Raw genomic sequence first — 14563 nt, 5'->3', positions numbered from 1 at the left:
TAATTCTCCGATACAACAGCAGCAAGCTGTTTTGAAAAGGCCTTTTGATTTGAACAAGCTGTGGAATTAAAAACATTCTCGTATTAGGGTCAATGCACGGGAGCTATGTATCCTACAGTGGGGAAGTTTTTAAAATTCATGCATTTTCTTAAAAAATATTAAAAGAACATCTCTGATGCAATTTGGAGGACATTCATGACTGTTACCTAGCCGAAAATATTCAGTTTTGGGAATGTGATTAAGAGGCCAAACCTCTCTGCTCTGAAGGCTACTATCATTTTGTTATAACTGACTGCACCAGGGACATGAACAAGAGATGATGATTTAGGTTTTGTTTCTGCAGAAAAAACAGCTCATGCAAACAAAGGCAGAATTAGACTTAAACTAAAAAAAGTAATTGGATTTTTTAATGTGATGAAGTCTGTCGGTGCTGCAATAACAGAAACTTGCCTTGAACAATTAAAAGCAATGGGCATTGCACTGCATGGCTGGAAGCTCAAGGCCATGACCAGGCGTAACTATAACTATAAAAGGCAAATGCAACCGAGTTCAGAAGAGAAGTCAGGGCCTTAACAAGATTGGTTTTTACTTTTGTCTTGTGAAACACTCAATTTCTGATGCTCATATTTAGCGAGTTTATACATTTTTGGGACGTTACCACAGTCCTGGGATTTAAGGAGCCAGTATGTGATGAACTGGTCTCCAAAGCTCTTTCTAAAGAAGTGGGATGGTAAAGAAAGACGAGCACGCCGTCTGCTTCATGTCAGTACTAAGTATCAGACATCTACGATGGTTTGGTTTCAAAGCCCAGTGATTCAGAACTAAAAGCATCTGAAGGGAACAAAACTTGGACATGAGAAACCGTGCTCGCATAAACTGCAACTAGATACTCATTTGCAGCGTCGTGTTTTGCCATTATCCTTTACTTCATGAATTTGATATTGCAAGTAAAATGTTTCAGGAAGTTGTAGGGCTTATTCAGTGTCTGCTGTATCAATGAAAAGTCTCAAAGGCTTTGCTTGGAAGCTACCCTTCTGATAAAGGATTCACAAGTACATTGACTGTTGGTTTTTGTTGGGGTTTTTTGGGGTGGGGACGAGGGGTTAAGGGACTAGCTGATGAGTCTGAAACTAAAGCTGCCGTCCCACAGGAGAAACAGTTTAGAGTATATAAACCAGAAAGAGAATGATTATTAGGCTTGACATGAACAATTAACTAATCCAGAAAAGAACTGGAAAGCCTGGTATGCTTTGCATAGTCATACTGTCACCCAAGGACAGATTTTTTTACAACTAAAAGTACATAAACTGGGTTTTTTTGTAGATCCCCAGAGCATCAAATGTGCCTCTCAGACACTTAAAAACAATGCTTTGCTGTTGCAAGGCATTAGATGATGGAAAGCCTGGTGAAGAGACTTCCTTTGGCACAAGTGACCTGGATCTTTTGCAATGAACTTTAAGCTCTTGGCAAGTGGCTGAAACCTGGAGCAAGCCCAGAAGCTTCACCGGAGTTTCCTTGCAAAAAAAAGCTTTCAGCCTCGCTTCCAAAAGTATCCATCACGCTCAAGATTTTATTAACCTTGCCTGCCCGTGTCCCAAGCGGAGAATGCAGTTTTTCAGCACTTCAGCTAAGACCTGCTTGCTGTCTACAACGACTCGGTCTTGGTTGGTGGGTCTTTCTTTAATTGCTAGCCAGCGGCGGACAGCATGGATCTGAAAGAAGGCATCCATGCACGTGGTTGTATTTTATGAAGGGAAATGAAAGGCACTGGTAGTTTATGGGGGGCAAGGGGCAGCTTTTAAAAGACTAGATGGATGCTGTGATCTTCCCCCCTCTCCCCCCACCAAGTGCTTCATTTTGGCTCAGGCTTGCATTGTCATCTGTGAAAAAGAAAACTGACTCTAACACTCTTTATTTCATTGCAGAGCTGGAAAATGCTTTTTGGGAGGAGAGGGGCCAGAAATACGTCCGTCTGCCCTGAGAAACAGTCGAATGTCAGCGGAGGGCGGTTGTCCTGCTCCTCTCCGGGTCTTAGCCGTATTGCTCTGATGAAGGTGAGGGGGATCGCAGCCTTCATCCGCGCACCTACCCCGGCCAGACTTTGCCGAGCACGGCCACGGAGGGCGTCGAGAAGACCGGACATAACAGAGCCCAGGAGAGGCGCGCCTCCCAACCAGCCTCGGGTACCCAGGCCGCGGCCGTGTCGTGGGAGATCATCGGGCCCCGTGGGCGAGGCTGGACGAGCACCCGGCTGGGGGCGCTCTCCCCTGCCCAGGGCAGGGGCCGGACTCGGTGCCCTACTCCGTCCCTTCCGACCCCAGAGGTCGCTGATCTCGCATCGGACCAACGGCGAGATTTCCCCGCGCCTTCAACGCCCCTGTGAAACGCGCTTCCATTTCCAGCTTTTCTGCTAGGCCTGACGGACGGTGCTTGGGCCTGCAAGTCCGCAATGAAACACAGCCTCGGCCTTGCTGCAGCGACCTAGTGGGTTTGATACGAGGGAGCTCCTCTGCCGCCAGTCCTGATGCCGGCCAACCGCTGCCTTCCGGTTTTCCACCTGCGGGCCCGGGGAGCGGGGCCCCTCTCGCCCACCCCGGTGCGGGGGTTGCCCAGAGCGCCTCAGCGTAGCGGAGGAGGCGGCCAGGGGGACCCCTCGCCGTCCTCGGGCCTGCGCTCGAGTGCCGCCGCCCCGCCTGGGGCCCGTCCGGGACTCAGCAGCGCCCCCCTCACGGAGGTGGCGGCGGGCGGGGACGTGACACAGCCGCGGGCTTCCCCGGGCGGAGGCCCCGCCCCCTCCCGCCTCCCGGGGCGGGGAGCTGGGCGCTGACGTCACCCGCGGCCGCGGCGGCACATGGACGGGCTTGTGGCGTGAGGCGCGGCGCGCGAGCGGAGCTGGGCGAGCGGAGCGGAGCGTCCCTGCGCGGAGCCAGCGGCCGCCATGGCTCGCCCCGTGCCCCTGGCCCCGACCCCCGCCTTCCTGCCGCCCACCTACGGCGTGCTCAAGTCCCTGCTGGAAAACCCCCTCAAGCTGCCGCTGCACCACGAGGACGGTGAGCGCCCGCGGCTGCCGGGGGGAGCCGGCGGCGCGGCGGGAGGCGCCCGCGCTGCCTTTTGTCTTTCCTCCTTGACGGCTTGCTTTGTACTTGCTCTCCTTATTTCTTTTTTCTTTCTTTCTCCCCTCCCTTCCCTCCACCTCCGGTGCACGGGAGCCCCTTCCCACCGAGCTGCCCCCTCGCTTTTTCCGGGGGAAAATCGCTGCCTCCAGCACAAAATGAAAGGAGAAGCTTCCAAATTCCCCCTGGGATGGCTTGGACGTGCTGGGTTAGTGAAGTGTGGGCATCCTTCTTCTCTTCTTTTTCTTTTTTTTTGGGGGGGGGGGTCCTATTTCTGTCCCTATTTCTGTCCTATTTCTCATTTATTTAAAAAAAAAAGCCACCTGCAAAATGTATGCTGGGGACTGTAAATGGGTAGGACTCCTAAAGCTGATGGATGGCGACTTGAGGGGGGGAGATGAGCTGAAGGCGGTGTACTTGGATTTAATTGGGGGGGGTGATTAAAAACGTGACCAGCCCCCCACCTCCATGAAACTCCCCAGGAAAACAGAGAAGCTGGTCCATTCCGGCCCCCACCTCTTTTTTCCAGGCTGCCGACAAGGTTGCTTTGTGGCGCTGCTTGTAAGGTGGTTTTTTTTTTGGATGTTTTTTAACATCTGTGTGATGTCCCTGAAAGGAAAGTGCCATCGTAAATAGACTCCGGGAAACGTCCACTTGAGCTCTATGATTTTCTTTTAAAAAAAAAAAAAGATGTTGTTAAGGCGACTCGTTACTTTTTAACAGAAAGTATAGGGCATTTCCTTAAACCAGTAAATAGGACATTGTTAAATGAGCGCTTTTTTCATATTTTGGTATGAGCACTTGTATTTTTTTTCTGGCTGTCCCCTGAGCGTATGTATTTCCAGCCTATTTTGTCATTATTTGAAGCAAGCAGTTTCCAGAACTGGAGTGTTAATTATACAGATGATGTATTTGCATGTTACGAGACCAGTTCTTGCCCCCTTTGGGCGGGGGGCTGGACTCGATGATCTCTCGAGGTCCCTTCCAGCCCTGATGTCTATGACATCTATGAAATAAAAGAAGCAAAGAGGGCATCAAATTCAATAGCTACTTTTGTTTGCATGAGGACTGAAGGATTGGGTCCTTTGACTTGAGTATTTTGGGGGTTTTTTAAGAGGGAATTGTTGCTTTTGGAAACAAAATAAAATATCCAGCAACGTGTCCTCTGTAAGTTACTTTTTGCTACTTCTGGAGGAACTCTTAAGAAATCTGTGAGCTGTATCAGAGGGGACGTGTGAAGCCACACGTGCCAGTGTGTTCTTCACTTAAAAATAGGGTGAACTCATGAAAATGCAGCCAGATCCAGCAAGGTGAAAATTTTGGCCTGATCCTCAAATATACACAGCAAAGGAATTGTTTATGCAAGGAGATATTAGTCTTTGCAAGAGGGGAAATGTGTCTTCCTGAATATCATAATGATGGTAATGATTCATTGCTTTGCTCTTCCATCGTTACTGTATGGCTGTGTTTTGTCGTTGTGTTTTTTAAGCATTTGGCAAAGAAAAAGACAAAGAGAAGAAGTTGGATGATGACAGCACCGGTACTACAGTTCCCCAGTCAGCTTTCTTGGGTCCAACATTATGGGACAAGACACTGCCATATGATGGAGATACTTTCCAGTTGGAATACATGGACCTGGAAGAATTTCTTTCAGAAAATGGTATTCCACCCAGCCCGTCCCAGCATGACCACAGCCCGCACCAGCCGGGTCTCCAGCAAGCTACCTCAGCAACCCCCTCCGTCATGGACCTCAGCAGCAGGGCATCTACATCTGTCCATCCGGGCATGGTGTCTCAGAACTGCATGCAGAGCCCAGTCAGACCAGGTAAATCGACCGTAAAACCCCCCTAAGGTTTTTTAAAAATAAACATTATTTTCACTGCATGGCTGACACGAGCAGCAGAGAGAAGTCCAGCGTGAATCAAGTCTTTGCCAGGGCCAGGAGAGGAAAAAAAAAAAAAGAGAAAATCTGGAGAAATCCTAACCGGCTCTGCAGGGATTTTTGTTTGAGTTGTGTCAAGAATCCGTGGGAATTCCATGGAAACTTGCCTGTCGTCTTTTCCCCCACTGGCAATGTAGCTATTAACGAGCTAAAAATACAAACCAAAGTAAAAATAGTAATACACAGATGCCACAGTGTCAATTGAACAAGGGAAAGGGAGAGGGACCAGGAAGGAGAAGTTTGCTTGTATGCCCACCGGGACACGGTTTGGTAAGAGAAGAGCCTGGTCAGGGCCCAGCTGTTTGGGGGGTAAAAGTAGGGTGGGCGGATTCTTCTCGCTGAAATAGGCCCTCTCAGCGTCCGCCCTCCATTCCTGTGTTGACCTTAGCAAAAGGTAGACAAAACTAAAAACTGGAGCCGCAATAGTTAAATATCAGACATGGGCTAAAACAAAGCTACGGGCCAGATTATGATCTCAGTTATATTAGCGTAAATGGAGAGGAACTCTGACTTCAGCTGTCAATGCCAGATTTCTATCTGTGCTAAACCATAGGGAAAGAAGACATCTTGAGGCTGCGTTCTGATCGTGGGGCTTGATTCAATGAGAGCCTTTCATTCAGTGGGATGGACTTTAAACCGTACCCTTAGATAACCCAGTATAAATCCAGAGTAACCCCGCTGGATTTGCATCAGTGTGGAAGAGATCAGCATCAGATGCAAAATGCCAGCATAGAAGTTTCTGGGGCAAATGGAGCAATATGAGCTTCCACAGCTTTGCGATAAAGCGCTTGTTCGTGTTTCAGATTGATGTGGACCTTGACCTCAGCCCATGTTTGCTAGAGCTGAGTGTGGTGGGAGCAGGAGACCACTCCTCTCCTCTCTGCTTGACCGCTTGGCCGGGAGAGCAAGCAGTGTCATTGTCAGAACCAGCGGAGAGGAGCTGAGAATAAAGGCATGAATGAGAAAAGGCAAAGGGAAGTTAATGCACAAAAAAAAAAAAAATCTCATGCATAATTCAATTCTCATTAAAAAAACTACAACCCCTGGCAAGAATTTTTTTGGGCCAAGAGAGAGAGCATGTGCAGAAATGCTGCAACTTCCATTTACTTCCTTCATGCTGAGTGGCTTTTGTCAGTTTAAGAACCTCTTGCTTATCAGCGATTGATACTGTTTTCCAAAGTGAAATTATATTTAGAGTGGGGACTAGGAAAAGCAGGGTTGATTTTATTTTTTTTTTGGTTGTCCCTCCCAAGCCCCTTTGAACTACCTGCATGTACATGTACCCGGCACATTCGCTTTGTCCCTGTATCGACACACACACTTAAAAGCAGCTAATCCCTCGCCAGTCCTCTTTCAGAAGGCCCTGGAGCTGAGCCAGCCTTTTAATGATCATCTGTCAGAATTTATTTGTAACCTGTGGTGTGGGTCAACTTTCTGCATGACTTTTTCTTTTTGGTTTTTTTGCAGTCCATTGATTTTGTTGGGTGTTTTTTCCTCAAGCTGTTAGCAAAATGATTTGGGGCTCATAAACTTTTCTCAAGGGTTCAACTACACATGTATTTGTATTGTTTTAAAAGGGGATCAAGCTGTCTAGGCCAGGGGGAAAAACACCTTGATTTTATTTTTATTATTCTGTGACCTCTTTTCTTTCCTAACAGTAATATAGTTTGTGTTTCTTAGAGGAGGAACTGAGTTCATGTTTATAAATCACAGTGGGGTTTTTTCCATAGCATAACTGGATGCAAAATAAAACCAAACAGGTCTTTAAACAATAAAACGAGTGCTAAATCGCAGTGATTTTTTTTTCCCTTCTAAATACAGTTTTATAAAAATCCTATTTTCAGACTCTCTTTTGAGGGTGCATCAGGATTCTACCTGGAACATCAATATTTGAGCCACTCCTTCGTTTTCTTGCTGTGAAACCTGGAAGGAACGGTTTTGCAGCTAAATGATGTGTACTGTAAAAGATAATATTAGCATGGAGGCACTTCACTTACACGCCACACGAGAACTTTTCAAGTCTCTTTTTCAAATTCTCTCTTGATACATAAGTCTTCTTAGTAGTCGTGGGCTCCTTTTCCTTACTTCTCTAAAGGGTTTGTGTGGTTGTCATGATACCTGTAAAAATTAATTTCTCACAGTCTTATTAACATTGGCAAAACTAACACGTCAAGGTGATAACCACATAGGGCAGTTATATTGAAACACTTTTATTTTGGGTGTTCGGTATGAATCCTCTGAGGTTCGTTTAGCCTAAGATCACTGGTGTTGTCTGCATGGGAGTGTAGAAACTGCTTATGCAAAGGGCCAAGTCCTGCTCGCTTGACTTCAGACATCCTATTATTTTAAATAGACCTGCTGTCATGAGTAAGCCAAGTCAGATTTGGCCCATCGTGTGTGACACATTCATCCTAAGACACGTATGCCTACACGTGCTTGTTCTGTGTGCGCGTGGATATGCACATGTACGTGCATGTGGGGTTCCAGGTGAGAGGTGTGTGTATGTATGTACGGTACCCGTGTCTGATCAATGTGAAATGTTTGAAAGGATAAAAGTACATATTACGTGTGCGCGTACTGGATTTCAACCACTGTGTGAATGACTCCTTTAGATCCTAAGGAGAAATACATATTTTATCACCACTGAAAATAATCCAGCAATTTACATTCGTGTTTGCTGAGGAACTTAGTCCAGCTCAGCAAAGTTAAACTGACCTTGGCTGTGAATTTGGAATTACTGAATTATAACTGATTCCTTTTCCTTGGGCACAGGGGGACCCAAAAAACACTTTTTCTTAATTAGACTGTATGTCTTGTGGTTGATGGAAAGGGGTCTTTAAATCTATTTTCCTTTCTCAGAGCTGTGGTGAAGCATGAATGAAATGCTGCAACCCAGAAGCGTGTATGCTTATAGGAAATGCCTTTTTTGTTTGGATTGCGTTGAGGATCCTGGTGCATTTCTTTTTCATAAATCAACTTTTTGTTTAGTAATACTAGTGTATGCTCTGCGCGGTTTCAGCTTACCCATGCAGTCTCACCCCCTTCACAGATGCATAGTTGCACTTGGGAACGTGTTCACGTGGCTGTCGGGAGCAGTCCTCTGATTAGTCGGTTTAAATCACAAGCCACTTCAGAGAAAAGCTTCTCCATAGCTATTTTTGTTTTAAAGTAATTTGTTGTTACAGGACAAATGTTTTGCTGGTGCACATTGTTATAGTTGTTCTCTGGCTTTGCAGACCCTGTACTGTTTCTGGCAGTCCTACAGAGAAATCTGCATTTAGCTTTGGGGCTGTTTTTTCTGGATATTTTACTGTACTGAGCTGTTGTTAGGAGTAAAAATGTTTAATGTTTTGCAGTCACCAGGTGATAATTGGCTGGTGATTAGCATCTGTTTGCCTGGGTCCATGAGGCTGGTCTGGGATCCTAGCCTGAGAAGTTCCTTATTTGCTCGTGCGTAGATTGTGTCCTGGGGGAGAGCGCGCACACGTGCGGCTTGGCTGTGCGTCTCACGGGCATGCTGCTGACCCCACGTACCGAGGAATGACTGGCACTGACCCTGTTATGTGCCGAGTCCCAGGGACATCAGCTCACAGGATTAGGCCCACGGAAGGGCTACTCTGGGCTTGGCAGTATCATAAAAAATATATTCTAATTGGGATTTTTTTCCTCCCTTGTTTCTGGAAAATGCCATAATTTGGTTTAGTGTTAAAATATTAATGCAGGAGGAAAGGAGAGGTGTCATAGACAATGTGTGATAACTCTTCCTCTTATTTGGCACGTAGAGACTGAGCTGCAATGTCAGAAATGGGAGCAGGAACTGGAAACTTCCCTATAGTCACTCAACTTTCTGGTTTCGGTACTAGAGACAGCAGCCACCTAGGAAATGGCCTTTGTCTCGCTCCGTCTAGTTTCCCAATGCCCTATCGAGAGTGACATAATAAGTAGGTTAACCCCAGGATGGGTTGGGGGGGGGGGGGGTGCACACGCTTGTGCACGTGTGTTAGCAGCCCCTCAGTTCTGTCTTGCCTTTCCCCTCCCGCATGTCTTGGCATTACTTCTTCTTTCCGAACAACCTGAGGGTTACAGATTACCAGCAACCAGATACACGCAGGCTCTCATGCTTGCTTTCAAGCAGTTGCTGCGTGCTGTCTAGTCCATAACATGAGCCCCCTGACTTATAGGCCGAGGACACCAGCACCCCCGTGCATTTTCTGAATCATGGGCTCGCAGAAGGGACCAGCTAAGCCATGGAGCAGGGCCACGCTGAGCGCTGCTGTTCACATTGACTCTCACGTGCGGCTCTGAGTGGCTGTTGCCTGCATGACCATGTGCTTTAGGCACGTGGCAGTGCCCTGTGCAGACTGCTCAGCACGGCTTTTGCTAGAACGGCAGCAAGCGCACACACTGGGCTGTGTGTTCGTGCCATTACCAGCCTATAGTGAAATCGCTCTGAAATGGAAAAGTTGAGCTGCCTGGCCTGCGTGTGCCAGGAAAATGCAGTATGCAGAAGATATCCACAAAACTGCATGCTGGATCAAAAGGAAGATACAGAATACGTTTTGGCGAATACAAAAATAGACTGTCACATAAGAAAAAATGCTGATGCTCCAGCCTGGTTAATACTAGAAGCAAGAACGCTGGATCTCCTCCTTCCACAGATTTAGCCTGCCTGTCCACTGTTAAACAGTTGTTATTTGTTTAATAAATTGCTGGATCACGGGAGAAAAAACAAGCTACGTTAACAGGGGTTACAAAGTTAAACCGTGAGAAGCAACTTTTGTGAGAGATGATTTGGAAACCTCAAAGGGCAAATTCTGCATTCCTCGCCCAGGGTGGGGCTTGCAAGACAGATGGGTTTACTTGTGTAAATGCTTTTCATTGGGAGGTGCACAAAGGGCTGAGCGTGACTTTTATTGTGTTTAGATATTTGGGGGCAGGGGCGGGAAGGGGGTCTGGGAGTAAGCCAAATGCACTGCAGCCTGTTTGAGTGCTGAATTTGCAATGTGTTTTCCAGAGTTTTGCTGCCCCTCAAAGTGCTTGACTGAGTGATTGTCTAGTTGGGTTATTTGATTTTTTTTTTAAGAAGCAAGCACACCCTGAAGTCTTATCGCAAATCAATATGGTGTGGTTGAAAAAGGAGACCTCGTGGGGAGCTATCTGTGAAGAAGACAGTGATGGTGTTTGATTAGATAGAGCTCCTAGTAAACGCATTGTATGGTTGTAATCTGTTTTTGTTTGGAAGTCGAGGGGCAAAACGGGATAATGACAGCTAGCGTCTGTGCCCGATTCATCACACTATGCCTCACGTGGTCACATGGATGTCAGCGGGGCCGCTTTCAGCACACTACCCAGCTTGAGAAAGGGATTGCACCTTTTACCCCTAATTTGTCCCCTACTAACAAAATATGGAGGAATCTCTTCTCCTGTTACTCGTCTCTAGATTTTTTTTGTGGGGGGTCACTCTCTGTTTCTAGATATACCCAGAACAGATCCTGACATGATCAGAAGCTCAGCAGCTGGCTACTGGGGCCTTGCTAGTGTGGCCCATTCAACACGCATATTAAGCACTAAAATGACTTCCTTGGGAAAAGGTAATTAAGAATGATGCTGTAGCTGTAATGGTTCAGAAAATATGCGTGAGACAAGAATTTCTGAGGGTGATATCTTTTATTGACCCAACTATGTAGTTGGGATAAAGTTAGACAGGCTTTTAAATGCAAGACATTCTTCGCCAGGTTTGTGACCATTTCACTTTTCTTGGCAGTTAAAAATGTAATTTTTTTTTAATGCACGTTCCAGAAAAGATCAAGTGATTAGAAAAGTAGCATTTCAGCCAACTGATACTCAGACAGCTGTGTTAAGATCTTTTCTTTTTTTTTTCTGTAAAGCTCTCTAGACAGTGGAAGTGTTGGAAGAACATTAAAAAAAAACCCCCAGTATTTCATATTCTGTGGCATTAACTTGCACAACTTACCCTTTGGATATGTGTAATTTTGAGAAATTGTTGGTAAGATGCACCATTTCACAGCTAGAATGAATGTCATAGTTTCTGGGGCCATAACTATAAGCCGGCAAAGTCAATGGGAATTGCCTACATAAAGCAAGGCCGAATCTGTCCTGGGAGGATTGGGATTGACATGAGTTAATGCAGGCAGGTGGGGCCTCGTACATTGGTTGGGTTTTTTTTCCTCCTGTAGCTCTTCCTTGAACTTACTTGGCACCAAACTTTCACTGTCGAATGCCAAATTGGTACAAGTTATGCCGTTTTGCCGCTTTTCATTTCCTGATAAACTGAAACCTGTCAAGCAACTTTCAGCACTATTAAATCCCTGCTGCTGTTGGTGTAGAGTTGCTCCCGCTGGTCCAAGCTGTGTTTGACCTAAAGGTTCCCAGGGCCCAGTTTTACTCTGGTTTATGTATACATGCAATCCTTTTTTTATTCTACTGTATTTTTCCATGGCCTCTGATTTCTTGTCCTAGGTACACCAGAACTGGTTTTAACCATAGGCAGATTAGGTGGCCCGCTTCTGTTTAGATAACATTTTATGCAATATTTAAAAGGCTGCTGAAATGGCAGCATTTGCTCATAGACAAACACTATGTATTTAGGGCGGGGGGCATTATTTAGGAGGAAAGAATCCCAGTCTCATTAGAGCGTTAGAAAGCTCTGTTGGATCTCGGGACGTCGATGATTGGAACGAGAGTACAGATAATTACTGAGACGAGACTTGCCAGGTGCTTACAAATCAATGTGTTCCTTAGAGTAGTGTGCATTTGTCACAAACAGATGCCAGAATGAACCGCACTGGTAACTTGGCGGTGACTAAACATCCTCTTAGAAAATGTAGGTATGTAAATGGACAGGGAGAAAAGTATGTTATTTGGCGGAGGTTTGTTGCTGATGGGGAATGGCAAAAAAACACTTCTTTTCCCGTTAGCAATCTCGGCCTGCTGTAAATTCTTTATTCTGAAACACGGCTGTGGACGGCAGGTCAACGATTAAACAGGTCATTGCAAAACTAGTGGGTACTCCTGCTTTAATACACAAACGGATGAAGATGGCTCGTTGTCCACTGCAAAATTCATTGCTCTGTGTAGCAAGAATTGGACCTCGCGCTTTCTAAAGCACTTGGAAGCTCCCTTGCTGATCCAGTACCTGCACATGAAAATGCCTGTATTTCCGGTAACCTGGTAACTCAGTAATCACAACGCTGATGAGAGCCCTAAAAACAAATATCAAATGCTGTCTAAACAGAATCCCACCAGGAACTGCTTTCAGGGCTTTGTTTTGCACAAAGATTTTTAAGCTCGTTTTTGAAAAAAAGGAACATGATGTGAAACGTGTTTCAAACAGAAAGCCTCTGCGTAAGTCGTGTGAAGGAGTAAAAACCATTTAAGGACAGTGACGTTCCTGAAATAACAGCACTTTTATCTTCCAATAGCAGACTCTGCCACTGGTCGTCAAAATATGTAACAGAGACACAGCAGAAGAGGGGATGCTTGAAAAATAGAGGCGGGAACTTGGAATAGCTTGATCTTGAAGTCTACAATATGGAGTCTCACAGTTTTGCCTGATAACTTGGCAGGAGCTAATACGTATCTGGAAGAGGTAAATTTGGTTTCTAGCATGTGCTCACCAGTGAGAAGTGCAGTGACCACGTCTGTGCACTTAGATTCTCGCTACTGCTAAGTGCGAGCTAAGTGTGAGCTAAGCACTTTTAATCGGGAGTGGGAAACTTATCGGGGGGTGGGGGGCGGTGGTCATCATCAGACAATAGCATCCTCCCTTTTTCTTCCTGTCGCAAAGTAGCTATTACCAAAGCCTCAAGGCTGTCAGAGCTCCAGCTGCTGCTCCATGCAAGGAGAAACTTGGTAATTTGCAGAGGGGTTTTTTTTAATCATAAGTCTCACTCTGTTTTTTTTTTCCGTAAAGCCCCAGCTCCTGGAGTCCTGTGATTATGTAAGAATGCAGGCTTTCCTTTAAAAAATACAAATGCCTTATCTTTTACAGTCATAGAGAAAAATCTTGAAGAGGCTGAACCCACAGGGCTAGAATGTTCCCAACTCTTATTATTTTTAAACGTCTCATTTTGCAGCCAACAGCATGACTACTTGGGGCCTGACTCATGGTTTTTCAATGCTTGAATTGGTAAAATTGTGAGTGTTTTTGGAGCTCTTACCCAGACCCATCTCCACACCCCATTACTTTCTCATGCTACTTAGCAAAAGGGGGAGTCCTTGCCGAGGAAAGTCGACAGGCTTTGCAGTGGCTTGCTACATCCCGACTCCCCTCTTGCAGCAAAACCCTCCCCGTTGCCCAGCAGGGGGTGCCTCATTGAGACTGCCCTGCTGTCCACCACATCCCGTTTAAATTTGGGGCCGCTTATCTCATGCGTATCATCTTATCAACAGTTGTGGTAACACAGGCAGAAAAGTGTCCAAGTAACCTTGTGTGCATGTATTGCCATTCATTCTTGCGGTATGCTTCAGCTGGTCCTCTCCCTTTCGTGTGACATGCTCTAACCAATATACATTTCCACTTAAATATCGGCATCTGGACAGGACCTGGGGGGTTAGGAGCATGGGACTTGAGAGGTGGGCTGGAAACTGTTGGGGACCGAAGCGGAAAACTAGATTGAGAGGGAGTAGAAACGGAGGGATGATTTGTTTTCCTGTTGGCTTTGCAAAGTTGTGCAATTTAAGAATTGGATTAACCTGATATGACTTTGTTTGGCTGCCAGATTAGATACGTTGAGTTTCTTGGCATTGTGCATTGTACAGTACACTGTGTGCCGTCAATCTGGGTGTGTCGGTATAATGCCTTAATGACACAACAGTCTTGCAGCATAATATAACACATCAGCACAACACCAGGCAGGTTTCTCCCCCGCTCTTGTTAGGGCAGTTAAAAGCTTGTTATAGCCCCTCTGTACCATGTTTCCTACAAGCCATTACTATATTTCCATCAAGTCACTCCAAGTCCAGCTGTTGTAGCTGAGCCCTTGCTTGACATAAAAATCCTATGGAGCAGCATCATAAAGGGGCACACAAAATCACGTGTCAAAAGGGAAGATTGCTATATGAAGGGTAACGCGTTGAATGACGTTCGGACCCATCTGTGTTTCAATCTAAACGCACCGTTTATGGAGCGGGTGCAGTGCTTTTTGGTTTTCTTTTAACTAAGTCAGTGCCTGAAGGGTAACTTCAGAAACCTAAAATCAGGTCCAGATTTAAAGAGACTTTGAGTGCTGGCCTCACTGCACTCTGACAGGGCCATCTGGTGAAGCAAAATTTTCCCATTTAAAAATACGTATTCTTTTCCCCCTGCCAGATGCACGCTGGAATTATTTTAACTCGGTGCATCCCTGTGTTTCCCGTTAGGGTGGTCCTGTGTTCATGCAGCACCCCTTAAGTCACAGGTATGTGTCCAAGTAGGGCCTTTTGCTATACCTTAAGTAGCAAGAGAGCTGCAGCTTTGCAAAGCCCTAGTAAGCAAGATTAAGTTGCT

At 46.0% G+C, this 14563-nt stretch overlaps 1 protein-coding gene across 2 annotated transcripts in view; it reads left to right on the top strand.

The window, feature by feature from the left end:
• Positions 1–2856: 2856 nt before the first annotated feature.
• Positions 2857–14563, top strand: part of HLF (HLF, PAR bZIP transcription factor) — a 39935-nt gene continuing 28228 nt past the window's right edge. For both annotated transcript variants that reach the window (XM_019542449.1, XM_019542448.1), the window contains exons 1-2: positions 2857–3050; positions 4603–4938. In XM_019542449.1, the coding sequence (XP_019397994.1) occupies positions 2939–3050; positions 4603–4938 (448 nt within the window). In that variant the 5' untranslated portion in view covers positions 2857–2938. The remainder of the gene's footprint in view (positions 3051–4602; positions 4939–14563) is intronic.

Source organism: Crocodylus porosus, unplaced genomic scaffold (assembly GCF_001723895.1).
Source record: "Crocodylus porosus isolate Cpor-Errol unplaced genomic scaffold, CroPor_comp1, whole genome shotgun sequence".
NCBI classification, from domain to species: domain Eukaryota; kingdom Metazoa; phylum Chordata; order Crocodylia; family Crocodylidae; genus Crocodylus; species Crocodylus porosus.
The sequence above is the reverse complement of the archived record's forward strand: the minus strand, read 5'-3'. Positions and strand labels throughout refer to the sequence as shown.